At 47.3% G+C, this 21098-nt stretch overlaps 1 protein-coding gene and 1 long non-coding RNA gene across 12 annotated transcripts in view; one reads left to right on the top strand and one right to left on the bottom strand.

The window, feature by feature from the left end:
• Window positions 1-589: 589 nt before the first annotated feature.
• On the bottom strand, window positions 590-20835 carry C3H4orf54 (chromosome 3 C4orf54 homolog). 3 transcript variants are annotated; one of them, XM_023637661.2, is made up of 3 exons: window positions 20697-20835; window positions 12752-18200; window positions 590-5314 (listed from the first exon to the last, which is right to left on the bottom strand). In XM_023637661.2, the coding sequence occupies exon 2, from the start codon at window positions 18167-18169 to the stop codon at window positions 12794-12796; it is 5376 nt and encodes a 1791-aa protein (XP_023493429.1). In that variant the 5' UTR covers window positions 18170-18200; window positions 20697-20835; the 3' UTR covers window positions 590-5314; window positions 12752-12793. The 3 variants fall into 3 exon arrangements, with proteins under 3 accessions (XP_023493429.1, XP_005609021.1, XP_070118312.1); XM_005608964.4 differs by lacking the exon at window positions 20697-20835 and adding an exon at window positions 19026-19212; XM_070262211.1 differs by lacking the exon at window positions 20697-20835 and having other exon boundaries at window positions 12752-12976; window positions 13085-18925.
• The window catches only part of LOC102148114 (uncharacterized), a 28396-nt gene continuing 18171 nt past the window's right edge, over window positions 10874-21098 (top strand). For 4 of the 9 annotated variants that reach the window (XR_002806931.2, XR_011437032.1, XR_011437029.1 and 1 more), the window contains exons 1-2: window positions 10874-10995; window positions 11193-11259. This is a non-coding gene — a long non-coding RNA (uncharacterized lncRNA). Of the gene's footprint in view, window positions 10996-11192; window positions 11260-16154; window positions 16271-18976; window positions 19131-19552; window positions 19653-21098 lie in introns of those variants that run through there. The other 5 variants (XR_001380465.3, XR_011437031.1, XR_011437030.1 and 2 more) reach the window with 3 other exon arrangements.

Below are 21098 nucleotides of genomic sequence, written 5' to 3'. Positions count from 1 at the left end.
GAACCGTGGATGTCCCTCTTCATGAAATGTGGGTGCAAGTCCTTTTTGGGCTTCAATCTGAAGGTTTATAGTGACTTCAGTTGACTGGTGATTGACTTAAGGGACATGTTACAGCATTGGGATATCCTCATTGTGCAGTAAGTCTCCAAATTGTCTGCCTCTTATATTCTGGTTTTGAAGGGGATAACCACAACTACTTTCCCGGGCCTCAGTGTGGGCCTTCGGGGACACTTGTTGTCTGGGTTGCTCTCTGGTGTCAGTAGAGCATCACAACCTTGGTAGATGCTCCTCACAATGCTACTTAATGACGCAAGCAGTTAGATTCCTTGAGTTGGTTAGGTGAATATTCTGCGTACAGGGAAAGACCCATACCAGACTTCTGACCTCTGGGACTGTAAGATAATAAATTTGTGTCATCTTAAGTCACTAAATTTGCAGTTACCGCAGCAATAGAAAACTAACACAACCTGGATATGAGAAATTATGATAAAGTATTTTAGTTAAATGAAGGATTGAAGTTAGAAGACAGAAGAAAATGAAAATGTCCAAAGCTTATTTTTTCAGTTAAAATAAAAACAAACAATGCATGTTTTCTTTGCAGTTACTTTTACTGGAAAAAACAACAACAACAAAACACTTTTTTTTCAAAGGAGTCAAAATAGAAGACCATTACACAAGATTGCACAATCACTGACAAATGCTGGCAATGAAAGGTAAGCAGGCTAGTCTCATAGTCCTTGTCTAAGTCGTTTTCTCCATCCGCAACACACTGAGAACGGAATTCTCAGAGCTGCTGGGCTGGGTTCACAGTCCCATTGGCCAAGCTCACTGCATTCTATCACTGAGTCACACCAAACCTCAGGTAGGGGCTCTTCCACCGAGATTTCTCGTCTTGAGAGCAGTTTAATTTTTCACCTTCTTTCTATTTACCACTGGCGTTTTCCACAGCCAGGTGTATAAGTCAGCATTATCCAATGTCTTTCTTCATTTCCCACACAATTTACGCTCCTCTGTTTGGGACATAACTTGCTCAGTCTTCACATTCTTTTCAACCACCACTGTCTTTTCTATACAATAATATGATTTAAATGTAAATATAGAAACCTACAACTTCAAAGCGGCGGGGAGAAAGAAGCACCTGCTATAATATAGACACAGGTATCACAGGTAATTTCAGAGAGCACTGGAAAGGACTTTTAGCCATTAGCGCTAGCTTATAAAAAGCAATTATGAAACTTAAAAAAAGAAATCAAATTAGATGTGTTCTGTGTGTGTTTTATTCTGCACCATTATGAATTACATAGGAATAAATCTAATAATATGCTCTAGTTGCAACATGAGACAAGACTGTTAACAGCTTACAAATACTGCTGTAAACACCCAGTCTCTTCTGACACACGGGGTGTACAAATAAGTCCAATTTTCAGAATCCTCCCCTGGGCCTTGTGATCGCACCTGCCACGAATGGACATGACTTTGTCCAGAGGACCAGAATCTGCAATCCTGATTAGATTCAAGCTCAAGGTACAATTTAGCAATGCTACATGCTTCATTAATGATTTTATGCACCTGTGAGGTCTACTTAGGACCCAGAAGTTAGTTAATAATATAGAAACAGTCTCTTGAAAATATATATCATATCTATATGTATATCTCCTTAGGAATTACGTAAAAGCCTAACAGATTTTATGAATTTGATTTGTATAAGTAGTTTTCTAAAACAAACCTACACATAATTTTTTCCCTCAACAGTACTGATAAAATACAGGGCACCTTCTTCTTTCAAGTATTTGGGTAAAATAGTATACCCTGAGAATTTGGGGTGCAAACCTACACCTCGTAAACTGTAAAATGAAACTCCTCAAGCACCACATAGGAAAACGTATACCGTGATAGTTTTCAACACAGAGACTAGTACTGAATGTATTTTCTCATGCACATATATAGAGAGAGATATAGATTATCTCTATATATCTATATAATTCTCATGAGATTATAGTTCATCTACTTAGGAATCAATACTGTCCTGCAGTCCAAAGTATTATTTCAGGTAGCATGAGCATTCAATTTGTAGCAAACACATGGAGTACGAAAATAATTAAAACGCATTAAGTCATTAATGGCAAGGATAATAAAGTCAAATATGAAATTAAGAAAGAAATTTATATTACTAGATATTTCATAGTGATATAAGGATGAATTTGAAACGTGCATTAACATTTGAGATTTATCATAAAGATGTCAAAGTGTAATTTGTTTTAGCTTATTTACTCAATGATATATAGAGAGCCATATACACACAGACATATACAGACATACGGAGAGCCTATATGTTAAGTCACTAACTGGGTAACTGGGCTTCATTTCATCCTGAGGGCAATTTCAGTGAGTGCTTTGAAGAGAATACATTCTGGTGAATTAGATTTTCATAATGGTTACAAATGTGCTCAGTTTTCCAAAAACAATTCAAATGGAGCCTATTTCAACCTGATCATTTAGCCAACAGTGAAAAGAGGAAATTGGTCAAGATTTCTAAACACAATGCCCTGTGGTTTCTCCGGAAAACTGAGTCAAACATGTAAACCTGAGAGGAAAAGGGAAAAGTCAGACTCTGCAATTCTAATTAGCTTCAAGTTCAAGGCACTATTTAGGAAACGCTGCATGCTTTATTAATGGTTTTGCGTACATAAAACATAAAAGGACATTTCAGTAGTTAAAGGGACATTGTTAGGGTAATAATCTTATGGGTCAGAAAGCTTCATAGACTCTTGTTTTATTCCACTTAACTTTGGTTGAAAAAGGAAGGAGAAAACCACTTCATTCAAATATCAATGCAACCTCAAGAAATGATAAACTGAAAATGAGCATTTAGATTGACCTAATGTCTTTAAAACGTTCCTCTCTATCACCTGAGGTAGTAAATGGCCTAGCAGCTTTGGTTTGTTTTTTCATGGTTTGATGAAAAATAGAGAACCATTACATTATCCATAGATGACATGGCGTTCATTGACTATTACTTTAAAGCTCTATTTTTAACCACTTGAGCATTTACTACATCCTTGGCAGCTTCTCAGAGGACATGGCTTCTCTGACAAAACCAACAAATGAAAAGTTCTCCTTTCTTTCCTAATTTCTGTCCTAGTTTACCTCAATGTGAGAATTTAAGGCTCAGATCTGCTGGTGATAAATCATGATAAATAGCTTATGAGGACCCCAGGCCCCAGATAGGTAAGAACTCTACCATATTTTCTAGAGAAGGAGATGTCTCTTTGAAGACCTGGCAAGCAGTTGACACTCAACATGACCACTGGGTTTTCCTAAAAGTCACAGGCAGTCTTAAAACAGTCTTGTTAATTCTGACAGTATCCACCCAAATCCTATATTAATGTGTTCAGATACTTGAGATTTCATGGCGCTGCTCTGAGTATTACAGGTTTGAGATCCTCGCAATTGATTCTCCTTTCTTGTTTCAATATTGAATGACCTCATACCCAGCCAGTCTCTACTGAACATGAGGAAGGGCTGGCGCTGCAAGAGAAGTTCCCCAGTGGTGAAAGGTGAAGTAAGTTCTGAGGCGACTCTGTTGATGGAGCTGGGTAAGACGACCTTGATGACAGGGGAAGGATGCTTTCCCCAATATGGCATGAGGGCCTCTCTTCTGTACACGGAGGCCATTTCACATTTCATGATTCATGCCTCAGAGGCTCTCGCTTCATTTCACAGCTCACCAGCTCCATGACTGATCAACGTGTGACCAGAGCTGAGTATTTCTACCTCAAATCTTTCCTTTTACCCCACAGAACTTCTTTTTAGGGTAAAATTCCTTTATGGAGAGCCCTGGAAGTGAAATTGAGCTCTTTTTCTTAAAAAAAGTCTAAATGATATGGGGGGCACAGCCACGAAGTCATGAGATGACACAAACCAGCCTCAGAGCTTTTACTCACACCCTCAGCAAGAAGCAGCATAAAACTCTGGCTTCAGGAAGCAATTTTAAGCAGAAACCAATATTAATGATCATTAAAATCAAAATAAGGCTTTTTAAAAAATTACCAGAATGCTTTATCTTTGAACAAATAAATAAATAAGAGCAGATTCCTTAAAGAAAGTCTGGGAGAACCTTCAAGTTATTCTTTTAAAAAGTAAGAAATATTTCAATGTAATATTTGTCAAACATATATTGACATACTATTAATGATGACAAGCTAAATATTTATCCGTTCAATCAATTCTTCAAGACTCACTGTGAACGCTCACTAAAATAACCTTCAGAACTGGGTTACAACTGAGGCAGCATTGCATGTTGATGAACGATTCTGTGATTTGGATTCTCAACATCTCTTAAGACCGTAAGGAACAAGTGATGCGATCCTGGGTCACTGCTATTGGTGTGTCTAGGGCTGCAGAGAATCGGAACCACTGAATCAGAGTTTACATTCTACTCTACCACCCCAACAAGTCTCTCTTCACACTCCAAACAATGCCTGGGAGGCAGGAGTATGCAACTATGCAGGGAATCATTGAGGAAGAAAAATAATGCCGTACACACATAACAAAGGTTGGATTCCTAGAGAGAAATGGATATTTTATACCTTTCTGAGACTAAGAACTTCATTCTAAATGTAATAATCGCTGGCTCTCTAGTATTTCAAGCCATTCTATTTTAAGGGAACAAAGAGTGTCATGGCATTGTACAAATGGGAAAATTTAAGCAAAGCACAAAAGTTAAAATCACTGTTTTTCACAACCACATTTGAAATCATGCTAAACCAAATAAAAGAACATTAAAACATAACCAAGAGAATGACTAGGCTTGGCCGGTATTGATTCAAAATGCAGACCCAGCATATTTAAAATGCAGACTTGTGCTACAACTCTGCCAACTAGTCCTGATATATTCCAAGAAACTATAAGGAGATTTGTGATCCAAATATTGGTTTGCTGGCTTGGTTTACAACAGAACCAAGCTCATTCTGTCGTGTGTTTTGATTGAACCATGAGAACACTTAAGAGATTGTTTGCCTAGTCATGAATGCAGGAGGGAAAGACAAATAGAAAGTTTCTATCCCGTATTAAAGTATAAAAAGAAAGTTTTACACAGGAAAAATGCAACCATTCAATCAGCTTAGTAAAACTAAAATAACACAAACTGTCTTAACGGGGTTGTTCAAGAAAATATAGAAACTTACACACTTGTTTTATAAGAAGCAAAAACTAAGAGTAACACATGTAGAAGAAGTTTTTCAGATGAATTCTTAGCGCTGTTACAATGCAACTTTCAGATTAAAGCAGAACCATCCATCTTTCTTTCTTGCTCCTATAAATAAACAAAGAAAAAATTGTCAGTTCTAAAAGTAAATCTCACTTTTAAAGAAGCAAGAAAAACATCAAAATACATTTTATTTAACTATTTGACTAATTTCAATATTAGTCATGATGAATTTCACACTTACATGTTTGGCAAACGTGTTTCTGAATCTCCAGACGGTATACTGACCTCAAGAAACTGATCACAGTGGAAGCTCACTTTAGCTTGAACTAAACACAATCAACTATTCACAAATGATTATAGAGTTAAATATTTAGTTTCATTGAAATCATCCACAGCAGGGATAAAATAGGGTAAGAGATACGTTCCTAAGATGAAATGAGACCTAGATTAAATTGAAAGATTAGAAATTTGCCATGAGTTATTAATCTAGTTAAATGAGTGAACACTGCACTGAGAATTCTTGTGAAGTGAATGATCACTACCTAAATTATATTGAATTTCATATAGTGCATTTTGTCTAAAATGAGATATACTGGTTAGAGTCTATGATTTAGCTAAATCCATTGTAATTTAAGCATTGACATGTTCAAAAGCTTACTGAAAATTAGCCCTTTTCTTTCTGTTGATCTCTGTCTATATAGGATATCTACTAGAACTTTGCCTAAAGAACACTTTTTTTTAACATTTGAGAGTTGATATTTGAACATAATATTATGAAGACAGAAATAGAGTGGCCTACAGGTAATGTTTGTTAGGGATTAAGAAGACTATCACGTGAAAAATAACCTCCAAGAAGGATCAAATAATGGCTATCTAATCAATTATCTGCAATCAGATCCGTGCGGCCAAGGAGATTTCAAATCCTGCCACCTGGAACTGACCTGTGTTAAATATATGCTTAAGAAAAAAGAGGTCTATGAGAATAATTATGCTTTTACAGCTCGCATGTATATATTTCATGTTTGTTTATTTTATTCTTTAGTATTTTATATTGAGGAACGACCTTCTAGACGAAAGGGACCGTTGTAGGCTTGGAAACTTCTCATCTGCAAATTTAAGTTTTTGGACCTTAGGACATATAGAGCAGCAACAGGGGAAAAAATGTAATGACGAGGGGAGGAAAAGAAAATTAAAGACCAAGAAGAGTCATCTCCGTGCAAATCCAAGGATTTAACAACAGCTCAGGCTGAGACCAGTCAGGAAGCAAGGTTCATAAGGACTCCCTCCCTGACACCGAGGGGAGACAGAGAGAGAGAGAGAGCACATGACAGGATGACAGGACGGGGAGAGCAGACCAAGCACGGGAGGAGAAATTGGACTACACCAGCTACTGGCATTGTTTTTAGGCATCCAGACTCTAGATATTGCTTTTGTCTTCATTCACAGGATAATGCTTCTGCTCACATTAACTGCAGAGGAATTTGGGTTGAAATCTTGAAAGTAATAAAGTTTTACTCCAATTCCTATTAAGAATAAAATAATAAAAATGTCCAGTTTAACCTATCAGAGGATCATGAAGAAGTCAGTAAAGATGCCGTGTGACCCGGCAGTGTGGCCTGGATAACTTCCAGTGACTTTAGGACCAGAACACACAACACAGTTCAGCAGGGATGCTGGGCCAGATTTTCCCTTGCTCCACACAGGCCTGTGCCCAGACAGAGAGGACAATCACCACAGGCAGCTGGCACGCCATGCACAGTGTTGTATAACATTCTGGAAAGCCTTGGGGGATACTAGAGTACCCTGACCTCTGCCAGCTGGCCTGCCCCAAGGGATCAGCCAGCTCAAAGGGGGCCGCAGAGCTGTGGGCATTGCCTCCAGTTTGGGAAAATGCAAAGCAATCCCGGGTCTGGGCCCCTGAGGCTGCCTGAACGTTCACAAGGACAAGCGCTGATTCTCTGCCCTGGCCAAGGCCCCTGCTAAGGCCTGAGATGAGGGGGTCCTGAGGCATGTATGAGGTTCTAGTCTCCCAGGGAGACTAAACTCTTACAACCTGCCACGTCCTGGGTAGTATGTCCTTTGTAATGGTCTTATAATTCAATCTTTACAACACTCCTGCAGGGTATCCCTGTTTTACAGTTGCGAAAACTCAGCTCTGGAGAGGGTAAATCACTTGTCCAGAGTAGTAAGAGTATCCGAACTTGAGCAGAGGCAGCCTGACACCAAGATGCACATACTCGGACTGCAGTCAAAGCCACACAGCCCCCCTGAAACTAAAGTGCATGAACCCACTGCCATCCAGGAGGGATCCCCCTCTCAGGGGGGCACCCACAGCAGCCCCTCCCAACGTGCACAATTTCCCCACCACTGGGAGCCACAGCCGCTAGAAGTGCTGAAACTGTCTCTCTTTGGGGCATACAATGTTCTAATGACTAAGGATAGCTAATTTCTTAATCAAAAGAAAAACACACATAGAGGCTTAGTATATGCTAGACATTGTCAGATTTAGGGTCAACTTCTCAGGTTGTTCCCTCCCCCTTTTTCCAGACAAGAGAAGAGGAACAATTCACAACAAGGAACAGAGACGTAGAGGGCAGAGAGCAAGAGAAGTGGGCACACAGGGGTCATGTGCAAGAGCACCGGCCCGGAGCTCAACGGGCCTGGCTGTAGGTGACCTGTTGATCTGGGACAAGTATTTTCTCATTCATCAAATAAGAATAAATTTAGTACCTACTAGTTTAAAGAATCAAATGGCATGATGCTAAGTCTTGGTACACAATAAATGATTAATATACATTAGCTATTACTTTTCATTTTTTGTTAATTTACAGAGGGTAGAGAGGAAAATATAAAGGCAATAAAATTATGGAGAAAGCCACAAAATAATAAGCCAGAGGAAAGCTACAATCTAAGAAAAGAGAAAGTGAGGAAAGAAAAGGCAAAAATGACACCAGGAAGACAGTAAAAGAAAACAGCAGCTATATATAATAATTGGGAGAGGAAGCCACAATCAAGCTAGGAAAAAAAATAGAAATAAATGAACTGATTCAGGAATGCAATTGTGGAATGAACTGAAAATGAAATTGGAGTCTGCAGCCCAGCCACCTGGCCTCGTGCACGAAGCTGCATAGAATGTGCAGGTGAGGGAGCTGGCAGGGGCCCTGCCGGTTAAGCCGTCCAGTCTGTGACAAAAACAAACTACAGACAAAGCGGAAGGAAAAAAGTAAGATGGGGCATTAAACTACATCAACTTGAAGTGAATGGGAAAGGTAAAACCACAATAAGAAACAAAACAGCAAAAAAAAACAAAAAAGCAAAGAACAAAAAGTGAATTCTCCAGCAAATGGCCCAGGAAGAAAGGAGGGAAGCAAACGAGCGGGCCAGACTCCAGGAAGGAGGACCACCAAGGCAGAGTGGCCCTGGGGGGGAAACAGAGAGGGGCCTGGAGAGCAATAAGGAAGAAGCGGGCGGAAAAGACACTCTGGTCTGGAACAATGCAGGTTTTGAGTCCAACTCGGCCCCAAAGGCACACTGTGACTTAAGAAGGTTTACTTGACCTCTCTGAGCCCCAAGCTCCTCCTGCAATTTGAACACAGGGGACAAGGTTTGATGATCGAAGGGCCCTGCTGGGCCCCCTGGAACTCTCTACAAAGGTAACTGCCCCTGAGTCCGGGCCCGGCCTCTTTCCCCTACAGCTGCTGACATGCGGGGCTCCACTCAGGGGGAGAAATAACCCCAGGAAGTAAGGAGAAAAGAAAGACCAGTGATGTAGGAGCAATATAAAGCACGATCAGAAATGAAGGAACCAAAGGATAGGCCCACAGGGAAAAAAAGACATTCAAATGAAACAAAACAATTGGTAAAACCCACTAAGCAGCAGGCACGGCACCAATTAAAGTTTTCCTTTGTTATTATTACATATTTTATCTTTATGCCCTTGTAAATGGCATTTAGTATCAAGTCTCAATTAAAATTTTAAAACAATAAAATGGCATCTAAGTGGGTGAGCAGGAGAAAGTATGAGACAATACATTGGGGAAGGAAAAATCTAGCTACGTGCCTCAAATGACAGAAAACTAAAACAAAAAAATTTCATCAGAAAAGACATCTAAGATCCTGTGAAGAAGGGACTTTCAAAACAAAAATCAACCAACCACAAAGGCCTAAAACAGAAAAGACCCGGCAAGAAGGAGAGAGCAGTGAGGTTTTGCAGCTGGGCTCCCTGCACACTGGCGTGTGGCGAACGGCTCCTGCCGTGGCTATCCATCCCCGGCCCCGGGTGCCAGGCTGTGATGGTCCACAGCGTGCAATGTCATTCCTATGTGACAGTAAAATAAATACTATCACGACTTAGCTTCTTAGATGAGCCGTGACATGGCAAAATTTGAGGAGTACCGCAAGACTGACCACAGGAAGAAGAGAACTCGGAAGACCCACCTACGAAAGCAAAACTAAGGGAAATTCATAACAGAATAATCAAAGAAAGATAACAACAGCTGGTTATGCCCAGATATATACAGGAGGAAGAAGCAAATCTTCCTATCACAATGTACAGCTGAAAATACAGGATGAAATATTTATTATTTGAGCCGGAGGGAATCTTAACGGTTAAGACAGGACTTGATGGACGGGTTTGCAGTTCTGTGTGTTGGGGTGTGTCCTCGTGCTGGCGCAGGCTCCTGGCTTGTGGGCCAACACCAGGTCACATGTGCATTTACAGCCTCACGGGAGTAGACTACAGCTGGTAGAGTGTAAACATGTAATTTGTGTTTGTTGAATGAATGAGAGAATTAGCGCATTTCGTTCAAACATTCGTGTTACAAATGTCCAGAGAGGCAGAGAGTAGCTCCCAGGTGTCCTGGCTACCGGTTTAGAACTCGTTAGGCTCCTCTGCCATCCTTCCTTTGCTCCGGGCTCCTACTGAGGGACACGCAGAGCAGCCCACAGGGAGCCTGGGGTGGCCCAGGAGCCAGGAGCCAGTCCACGGGTCCTGGCTCTCTCACTGCCCGGGGACCTCAGCAAAACCGTTTGTTTCTAAGTCCCAGTATTCTCTCTGAAATGTTGTGGTTGGATGAAATCATTTACGGGACTTCTTAGCAGAAGGGAGCACGTAAAACCCTATCCTACCTCAAGGAAAATCTCCGGGATAAGTCTAGTTTTCAAAGGAAATCTTGAACTGAAACCAGCTTCCAAGACTTCTCACCCGACCGCCCGTATGAGCCTCAGTTGATGAATGAGTGTGTACAGTGTATTTTTTTGATGTATCTGAACAGCGTTAAAATTTTTTTCACACAAGGAAAAAAATTACACTCTTTTGTTTATCTGGCTTTTCTTTAGAAAACGGCAGAGAACTTTCAAGAAGGTGAGTTTTGAAGGATTTTAGTTAGTAATCTGAGTTAGGATAATTAGATTTTTGCCTGTACACAAAAAACTAATCATTAGTTTCTGACTAGTCTTCTTAAATCGCGAAGCCAGGTTTTGTCTTTCTGTGCCCTTTAGGGCTGTAGACAAAAATAAAGGCTATACTCTCAAAAAGGGAACAACTTTCAAAACAATCACTGTTCAAATCTCGAATACTAAAAACTCTGATTTATGTTTGTGTCTGACGGAAGCAGCTCCAGACCTAATCTCTCCAGACTCAGCAGACAGGAGGAAGGCCCGAGGCAGCTGCTGAGAGGGCACCGTGCCCCGGCCCGCGGGCTGCCCGCCCTCCCCTCCCCGGGCTGCTGCGCCTCCACAGCTCACGCAAAGGCCTCGCGGGATTAGCTGCTGCGAAACAGTCTCAGGTAAACAGACCACCTGGCCAGAAGATTACAAGGCATTCGTCTAGAGGCTACTCTTTTCCTTCTGCAAAACGAATTCTCTAATTCTGAGTCGTTTCTGCATGCGTACTGAATTTTTCTTTGTTTTCTACATCAGACAAAAGATGCACTATTCATTCTCAGTCTTCCTAATCCCCTCTTTCTTTGTGATCCTCACACAGCGCCTGGTGCACACTCTTGGAGAGGAAGGAATCAAGCCGTCTACTTCTAGATTGCAAGTACAATGAGGTTTGTGCTTTCACCTGAATTCTTAGAGAAAGAGCCAAGGAGTTTTAAACCGTGGCCTAATGCAGCCTTGTAGTTCAGTAAACGTGATACGCAGTAACAATCCTCTAATTTGAAAAGGTTTTATACCTTGCAATGCCCTGTTCTATCATCTGACATTCAGATAAATTGTGAGGAGCAGTTTCATTGACGCCTGAGTATCACGAGTGCCGGGAGTTTGCAGGCCCAAGAGCACACGCCAGTCTCATCCCACGACCTACCTCCTAACTGAAGGCTACTTCACTGCACAAAGAAACGACATTCCTCTGTTCTTTTTCAGTTCAGAAAAGAGAAATGGCTTATTTCTTTCATATAAGCATAGAAAGGGTTTCTCTCCTCTCCATCTCCTTTCTTGCTTCAGTATGATCTCATCAAGGAGTAAAAGTCCTAGAAGCATTTATGATGTCAGCCCGTCCTAATCTGAAGAGAACAGGAAAATGAGGGGACAAATTTGTCTCCGCAGTGCTGACACCTTTGTACTCATATCTGAAGGTGGCCCCTATCTTACACGTCTGACCTGAAGTGTCCTGGTTCAGACAAGCCAAGCTCGCACTTCCTCTCAAGTTCCATGGACTGTGTTTACAGCAAGGATTCCTGCCTGTGAATTTGGGTTGACCAGGTGTCAGGAATCTACTTTATCTGACTTCCCTTAGAGGGGCAGTGGGAGCGATTCTTCTCTGCAGGGAGAGAACGCAGATCTGAAAAGGAGCCTGGGAGGGATGAGCAGAGCGCAGTAGATCCAGTCTGAACAGACTGGACCAAGCACAGCAGCCCCATCTGAGGAGCCGCTGCAGCTCCTGGTAGCTGTGAAGCCGTGTGTGTGTGTGCGCGTGGGATACCTTAAAGACTCGAAAAAGTATTCTGATCTTGTGATCGTCTGAAAACAGAAAAACCAGACCTTAAAAAATATAGTCTCTTTGTATAAGAAACCAAGAGGGAGATGCGGTGGCAGAAGACAAGCCTTTCTGCAGACTTTAGAAAACTCCCTGATGAGAAAATGTCAGTCTTTGACTCTCCTTCCTTCTGAGGAGCAGCCAGATAACGGCGTCCCCAGTGATCTCTCAGGGTGTTCTGCCTGGTGTCACTGCACTGCCAGGAATAGAGTGAAGTTCACCCCATGAAATCCGGACCAGGTTTTCGTTTCTTTCCCTGCCAACCTTCACCAAAGGCAAACCTGACAGATCAAGGTGCACTTCCCTCCCACTCCGGGTGGGAAAAACACTCAGGCAGTTGGAAAAGGTCAAAGGGGAGAGGCCAGAGCGGGGGCTGAGGAGTGGGAGAGGAGGAAGCTTGGCAAGAAAATTAGCTCTTTAATAATTTGATGGGGTTTTGCTCTATTCTTCCAAAGCCCCCATTTCTAGACAGCCTCCCTGCTGTAAACCTGCCGCTTCGAACACAAAGAAATAGGATTCCTCTTAATCTCTTAAACCTGATTATCAAAGTAACATTCACTCACCAGCAGCTGCTCCACTCTGCTCTGTTTTCTGGTGACTGCTCGTCATCGGTGTTCCACCACAAAGCTCATGGTGGTGCCGTCAAAGGAAGGGGGCGCAATGATCCGTGGCCCCAAGGGCTGCGAAGTGATGCTGATGACAGGCTTGCCGTGCAGCTGGGCGAAGCCCTTGGCCCCCACCAGCTGGGATGTGGCTGCTGGGGCAGAGGAGGAAGAGGAGGCGGGAGCCTGACCAGAGGCCATGAAGTATGGGACCTCGGTGAATGTCGCAGCTGCCTCTTTGCTGGGGGGCTCTGCCGCCATGGGAGAGAGCTCACCGCCTCCTGGAGTGTGAGCAATTGGTGTGGGCTGCAGGGCGTTGGTGGGTAGCACCGTGGGCAGAAACCCAGGGTAGATCATGTAAGTGGGTCCATAGGCACCGGGACTCAGGGCCAAGGGAGGCACAGGGAGGGACAGGGGAGCCACAGCCTGCTGTTGGGTGGTCATGGGCACGTCCACATACTGCCCTGTCTCGGGGTCAAAGAGTCTCCGGGTCATAGGCTGTACCGGTGTGTCCACAAGATAGTACTGGCCAGTTGTCACATCCAGGAGCATCTTACGCTGGGTCTGCTGAGGCTGGGGTTGCTGGAAGGGGTCTGTGGGGACCGGAGCCGGGCCTGCAGGTGCGGGGGCAGGCATGCCAGGTGGGGAGAAGCAGAGCACCTGGGGCTGGGCCCCCTGCAGGGTGAAGGGCAGCAGCTGCTGGTGGTAGATGGTGGGAGGGGGGTGCTCGGGGCTCTGTGGCCCCGCGGGGGCAGCTACCGTCTCCCGGAGGTTGTCGGGTTTGGTACGCCAAGCTGGCCGGCTGGTTCCACTGACCTGAGAGCCTTTGGGGCTACTGGGGACCTGACTTCGGGCACTCAGCGGGGGCAAGCTGCAGAGAGTGGCCGCCGAGGAGACTGGGGGCCCCTCCCTCCCAGCCCCTGGCCTGCCTGGAAGCTCCCCAGCGGCAGAGCTTCCTTTTAGGGGGATGGTCAGGTAATTCTCACAATCACTGTTGCTCTTTTCCAAATTGCTGCCATTTTTGCTGTTGGTCACCTCATCGAGAGGTGCCCGGGTGGCCGGAGAGATCTTGAGGGACCGGAGTCCCTGCGATTTGAGGCCCTTTGCGGCTGAAGGACTCTCTGGAGAAGGTCCTTGGGGGAACTTTCCGGCGACACCCCCAGTTTTCTGGGTGCTGCTGGCGCTCACTGTGAACACGTTCCGGTTGCTGGGGAGTGGGGGGAGGGGCTGCAGGGGTGGGGTTCTCTCCACCTCCTTGGGCGCGGGCGGAATGTACAGCGACCGGGGCCTCTCCCTGGCCAGGTTCTCGAAGGCCGCCGCCCGGGCCGACACGCTCTCGGAGCTCGGATTGGAGTTTCTGCGCTGCAGACGCTCCAGGGGAGCCCCTCGCAGGACCACTCCGCCTTTGTTTCCGGCACCCCGCTCTTCCCCCTCACCCAGACGTCTGGCCATCTTGTTGGGGTCCCCCTCGGCACCCCCGGCTCCTTCCCTCTCCTCACTGGCAATGAGCGACAGGACGTGGCTGTCGATCATCATGGGCAGGGGGTCACTTTTGCGCTTCCACTCGTTCCTGTTGAAGCTGTACAGCTCCTCCATGGACCTCACGGCGGCGGTCAGCTTCTCCAGGGCGTTCCGGGATGGCTTCGGGCCCTTCCCTTCCTCCTTGCCCTCCTCATCCTTGGCCTTCTCTGGGGTCTTCTGAGCAGATGCCTTGGAGACGATTTTGAGCACAGGCAGGTAAGAGCCCTGCTCAGGCTTATTGGGGGCGATGGTGGCCACGGGCAGCCTGCCAGATGCCCTGTGAACCAAGACTGTCCCTTCAGGGGAGGAGGAATCCAAGACCCTGCTGCTTCCACCTTTGCCCAGGTGCTCCCTCAGCTCGCGGGCTGCGCCGTCTTCCCTCTGGTTCACCACAGCCTGGCAGGTAATCACCATGGGGGACAGGGATCCCGACCCGCCCGCTGCAGCAGCCTGCGGCCTGGCTTTGGGCCCAGTCAGCCCCTGCTCTGGGGTCACACTGCCCTTGTCACTGCTGTCCCCTGACCCTTTGATTAGTTTCCTGACGTCTCTCACCTGGTGGAGGGGGCCTTGGGCCTTGGACTTGTCTCTGACATCTCGCACCTGGAACTGGGGCACTTTTTCCAGGTTGTCCCCCCGGAAGAGTTTCTGCTGCGTTCTGCTGTTGTCCTCAATGGTCTTGAAGAGGTTAGAGGCGCTGCCGCTGGCCAGTTTGGGAGTGAGCAACTTGGCAATGTTGAAGTCGGAGCTTGGCTGCTGCACGCTCCCTAGCCGGATCTTGATTTCCGGAGCCTTGGGCCTGATCACCGCCGTGGAGGTGGCCTGGGCAGCAGGGTACTTGGTGGCCTGCTTCCCTGGCTGCTTGTCCTTGGGGGTCTGCTGGATGTTGGGGACAAAGAGGCGAGACATGATGGTGGACTTGCTGGCAGAGATCTCCCCGAGATCGGCCCTCCAGTCGCCCCCTTTGGGGAGTTTTAGCTTCCCGATGGGGGCTTTTTCCTCCCTCTTCTCTGCCTCTTTCTCCTTCCATGACCGGAATGCGCTGTTCTGACTACGGAGGAAGATGCCCTTGACAGTCTCGGATGCACTCTTTTTAATTTCACACACTTCTGTGTGTGCATCAGCGAGATTTCTGCCGGAGCCTGTACTGCTCTCCCGAGGTGCACTGGCTTTGAAAGTTGGGGATTTGGAGCCGGCCACGGACCCTTCGCCCCCTGCATCTGACACGCTGAGCACCGTGTACTCAGAGCCGGCCTCCGAGTGGCGGGAACTCTGCCTCTGCAGGCCCCTCTCCCGCGGCTTCTCCCCCCCAGCCGGGCCCTCTGTCTCCTTGGGGGTGCTGGAGAGGTGATGTTGGGAGGTGTCGGTGACTTCTCCCCTCTCCATTTTGAACTCGTGTTCCCGCTGCATTTTCTTGGAGATGACATTTTTGAGCAGACTGGAAGCAAACTTGGACTTCTTCTGGGGGCCGTCAGCGCGGGCGGCAGGCTTGCTGCTCTCTGACGTCTCGGAGCCATCGTCTGTGTACACCGATCCGGGGCCCTTGCTGGAGACTTTGGGGGCCCTGCAGGGCCCCACGGCTGAGCTGGCTTTGCTCTCACTGCGTAAATTCAGAGGCTCGAGAAGGGTGACCACGCGGGAGCCCGTCTGGACCTGCTTCTGGAAACACAGCGGCGTCTCCACGTGTTTGATCTCCCCCTCCACTTTGCTGACGACGAACTCCAGGGCCTTGGTCTGGGACTTCTTGGACTGGACGTAGAGCTGGTCTGCGGCTGTCCTGGCCCCACCTCCCTTCCTCAGGCCTGCGGCCGCCGAGGCCGCACTGCTCCTGAGGAGGCTCTGTTCCACCCGGGCTCCAACCCCGCCACATTTTAAGTCCAGGAAGGTCGACCAACGCCCGAAGCCGACTTCGGAGAGCGCGGAGGACTCCCGGGAGCTGATGCTCAGAGCCTCGAAGTAGGGGTAGGCGAGGCTCCGGAAGGCCCGGGCGGTGAGGGTGCGCACCTCCTTGTCGGCGTCGTCCAGCTCGCTCACGGCGCTGGAGGCCCCGCTGGAGTGGTCCGCCAGCTCCTTGGCGCGGATGGCTCCGCACCGGGTCTGCAGACGGGCAGGGACGGCGATGAACTTCTTCGCATGGTCCTGAGCCACGGCTGCAGCCGGGTCTTGCTTCAGCGAACTTGAATTGCGTTCAGCAGCTGTGGAGACGCGGAGGCTCATGTCGCCTTCATGCTTGGCAGCAGGAATAATGTTTTGCTTTGCACGCACGTTGCTAGGCTCATTTATAGCCCGGGAAGTCGGCTTGATTGATAGGAGGATCTGGCTGGCCGCGCTCGCACAGCTGCTTGCGGCGGCGGCTGCCCCTGAAGCTGCGTCCGGGGGCTCGGGCAAGGGCTCCCGCGGGGTGGCAGTGCCAGGCCCGGGGGGCGGGGGAGTGGGGTCACTGTCGGAGGGACCGCTGCCCACTTCCGTGCTGCTGGTGTTGCGACCACTGCTGCCTACTCTGGGGCGGGCGGCGTCACTGCTGGTGGGGCTGGGTGTCCGGGTGGCGGTGGTGCTAGGAGTGGTGCTGAGGTAGCAGCTGTTGTCGTCGTCCTCTTCGGTCGCGGTGGTGACGTCCCCCGGGGTCTCGTCGCTGCCACCAAAGGAAGCATAGTCCACGAATGAGTAGATGACGTTGTTGTCCTCGAAATCCAAGCGAGAGGCCAGTCCCACGTCGAAATCCATGTCCTGCTCCACCTCACTCAGCTGGATCTCGTGGGTGGTGATGTAGTGCGCCTCCTCATTTTTCGGGGGGTCTCTGCTGCCCTGAGACTTGGCAATAATGTCCCTGCACTCGGCTGCATCTCCCCCTCCCCCACCTCCCCCTCCTCCTCTTCCTCCCCCTCCTCCTCCTCCGCTGGGCTGGCAGCTCACTGCGCTCTCACCACTGTCACTCTCAAAGCCTAAAGATGAAGACGAGGTGGCCAGAGCCCCTGTTGGTGTGGTGGTATCATCCATCTTGAAGAGGCCACCTTCTTCTGCTTTGTCCACGGGGGAAGAAGAGGAGGAGTAAGAAGAGACGTTGCTGCCCTCCTCAGTGTGGGAGAGCTGGGATCTGGAGAGTTCTGAGGAAGCAGGAATCTTCCGGGAGGCTGGAGCCTCGCACTCTTGACCACTGGGTTCATCTTGTGCTTTCTCCTCGGGACTCCTAGGGGCCCTCTGATCCCTGGGCCGGCACTCCGGAGAAAGGCTCATGGTCCGGGGACTCTCACTCAGGACTCCAGCTGAAGCGCACATCTCCGCATGTCTCCTTTCTCGCTGGGAGGAGGTTGGTGGCTTGGGCAGCCGCCGCAGCTGCTGCTTCAGCTCCTGACTGTCTTGAGCTCCGCTCACCCTGTCCCCCACCTCCCGCAGTCTGGCCTGCGGTTTCAGCTCAGGAGTGGCGGCTTCCATTCTGAGACCTCGCCTAGGTTTCAGCGATAGGAAGAGACAGTGGTGAGCTCTGCGGCTGTCCTGGGTCCCTCCCTGGCCCTGGAGAGGCTGCAGAGTTGCCCGAAGCAGGGTCCCACGTGCCTGGACTGGCCCCAAGGCTATAGGCACTACTGCCGCTGCTGCCACCACCTCCCAGTTCTTCAGCCCCTCTGGCGGGGCCGGGGCAAGGCTGAGGGAGGTGGGAAGGCTCCTGGACTGGGTGGCAGAGGTGGTCTGTGCCTGGGGGGCTGCTGCTCTGGCCGAGACTGTGGCCAGCTTCCTGTGGCTGCGCTGTTCTGTCCAGTTGTTTGCCTGGCACCGTCGGCAGCTAGGAGTCTGAACGCCATCGGCCACGGAAGGAGCAGCATCTGTAGGTCGACCCCGAGCCTCCCAGAAATGAAAGGAAAGCATGTGCTGTTTCTTGTGAAGCCTTGTCCCTTTCCTGGATGGGGCGAGAGTGGGTCACGTCATTCCAGAAATATTTTTAGTGTCTATTCCCTAGTCATGCTGAAACCACACTTGAGCGTGGAGAGAAGAGGCTTCAAGATGAAAAGAGAAGGCTGGGGGTGGAGGAGGCGTGTGGGTTCTAACTCAAATCAACCAAATGTTCCCTGCAATCTAGTAGAGACACGTCTAGCAAGTACGAAATTATTCTTTGCTCACTGCCGTCTTTCATTTCCAAGTCTGATTGAATGCATTTTTTTCCCTTGTTCTTAAATAAAATTCAAATTCTGCATTGCATTGCAAATCAATTAAGGACAATCCAGAGAGATTTCAAAATCTCCCTTGGGCATATGGTAAACTTTATGTTTTCCTCAAAATCTGTGCCTTTTCTTTCTCTTTCATCTCCAATCAGATGAGTTCTGGTAATAACGCTTTTCATAGGAATAAAACATTCCATCCCTCTTTCCCAAAGTTCTGCTCTGTGAAGCAGTCTGCTTCAAAGTAGAAAGACTCCCTTCTCGGGTCCTCCCTGTGTTGACTCCAAGTGCAGAAGGGCAATTTTTGAAGACCATAACGCTTTGCGTAAACTTTTAACTATGGTCAGTAAAAAGGAGCACGTGGGGTCAACATTGACACTACTTCAAATGCCTGCAATATCTAATCAAGCTCAGAAAAGCTCCCTAGGCTTCTAAAAGCGTGGCAAGACAATAAACCTGCAATTAAATATAGCCTGAGCTGCAGCCTCCTGATTCGGTTACACTGGCTGAATTCCAGAGCTGCAGGGCGCCGAGTCAAAAGGCAGGAAAACAGCGAATGCACTTACCCTCCAGGAGTGCAGTGCGGCTCAGAGCGGGGCTCAGAGAGGAAATGTGACCCGCTGGCATGCCCCATGGAGATGAAGCCAAAAGCCCAGTTCACTGGCTCTGAGGTACATCCATTTCAGACAATTCAGTATTTGTGCAAGTGAGTTTGCCAGGCAACCCATGACGGGGCTTCTGTGCTGGCATCCTCAGAGCAGATCTCTTGGTGCTATCAGTGGAGAACCACGACTCTTGGTTTTGGTGAGGTCTGGCCCTCGTCCCCTGCCAGGCCCACTTCCACCACTATACATAGTCTATGTGTCACTTATGCCGATTGAATAAAGCACTATTTTAAACATCCACATTTGTGGGGAACGAAAATAACACCATCAACCATCCCCTTCCAACGTGAATGCCACCCCCACACAGAAAAATGTTCCTTCCTCTGGATAAGCGTGGGGGGAGGTGTGGGGTGGGAGCCCCTGACAACTGAAGCTCCTGCCTTCCCGTAAGGGGATGTGGTCGGCACAGCCCTGCCGTTCCTCCACAGCGGCTCACTTCTGCCCACGTCACTGCCATTACAAACATGACGACAGAGGGAAGACTGGAAACACCGAGTATCACAATGTGGATGGAAAGCCAGAGTGCAGGTGAAGAGAATGAAGGGGATGGGGAAACAGAGAGAGGGAGAGGAAGGGGATGGAGGAGGAAGAGGAGAGAGAGAGAGAGGGAATTTGCTAAATTTGCAATCAACTTTTTGATTTTGGAGAATCACGCTAATGGCACAAAATCCTAGATTCTTATTGATAAAAAAAACTTTAAAATAATAATTACAACTAAGAGGTGTATAGAGCTTACTGTGGGTAAGGCACTATTTGAAGCACTTATAAACATGTGTATATTAATTTCTTTAATCCTCATAATAACCTATTGAGTTAGGTACATTTATTGTAGTGATTTATAGATGAGAAAGCTGAGGCACAGAGGTGTTAAGATTATGGATCAGAACTCAAACCCAGGCAGTCTGGCTCCAGAGCCTGAGCCTTAACCATTCTGCTGCAGAGCCTTGCTGCCTTCCACGCTCACGTGCTCTCCAGGACACCCAGATGCTCCGTCAGAAGGGAGCAACGCATCCACTAGGCAATTTCATCTGTGTGAGCACAAATAAACCATATAACTATTTCCTAGTTTTGTTTTTTTTTTGTTCATATCATCGCCTTGTGTACTCAGGGATTAAGGAACATGACCCTATAAATGAAATGAAATAAAATATAATTGGTTCCTTCAGCCAAGCAGAGTATTTTCAATGCCCCATTTTAATTTTGCTTTGAGGCCTTGGACAGTAAACCCTGAACAGTGCCTCAAGCACTGTGGGTCAGACACACTTCATAGCTGAATAGAAGACAGTGTTTCTGCCCATCAAGGCAATTATAGTCTAAGGAGGAATTTTTCCAGCACTTTCCATATGGCCCCGTCTGTCATGACAACTCCACAGATTTCAGCAGTTTCTCCCTGCAGTTGGCAAATACAAAACTGGAAGGTCGGATGCCCTGGGTGTAGGTTAAAGCATAACTCCTGAATGCCCACAGTTCTGGACGACTGCTTCCAGAGTCCGGCTTCCTCCAGAGGGCACAGCCCCAGCCAAAGCTCCCCAAGAGACAAAGAAAGAGGCTTTCCCTAAAAGAGGCACTTACCTCCCAAATAGCTGTGTGGCTTCTTTTCTCTTTTCTGTCTCAATGAATGCAGTGTAGAAAAAAAAATTGTAGGGAAATCTTTTTCAAATAAAGTTGATTTCCAAAAAGTAGGGTTTAATTCAAACCACAAATTCTATTTAAAAATCAAAACAAGTGGGGAATTTAAAGTAGGACAGACTACTAAAAGATTTAGAAAAAGAAAGTGGTAAATGAAAAACTATGACCACTTGTAGAGGTAAAACAATTAAGAACCCGAAACTGCCTGCCCTCTGGCATTTTCAGAGTTTGGGGTCAGTAAACATCACCATGAAATACTCCCAACTCTGTTGAAGTAATCTGCAGTCATTTGGTACGCATAGAGCCTTTTATTCCTTAATATGACTACAATCATTTTTTTTTACA

The sequence above is a fragment of the Equus caballus genome, chromosome 3, assembly GCF_041296265.1.
Source record: "Equus caballus isolate H_3958 breed thoroughbred chromosome 3, TB-T2T, whole genome shotgun sequence".
Lineage (NCBI taxonomy): Eukaryota > Metazoa > Chordata > Mammalia > Perissodactyla > Equidae > Equus > Equus caballus.
The sequence above is the reverse complement of the archived record's forward strand: the minus strand, read 5'-3'. Positions and strand labels throughout refer to the sequence as shown.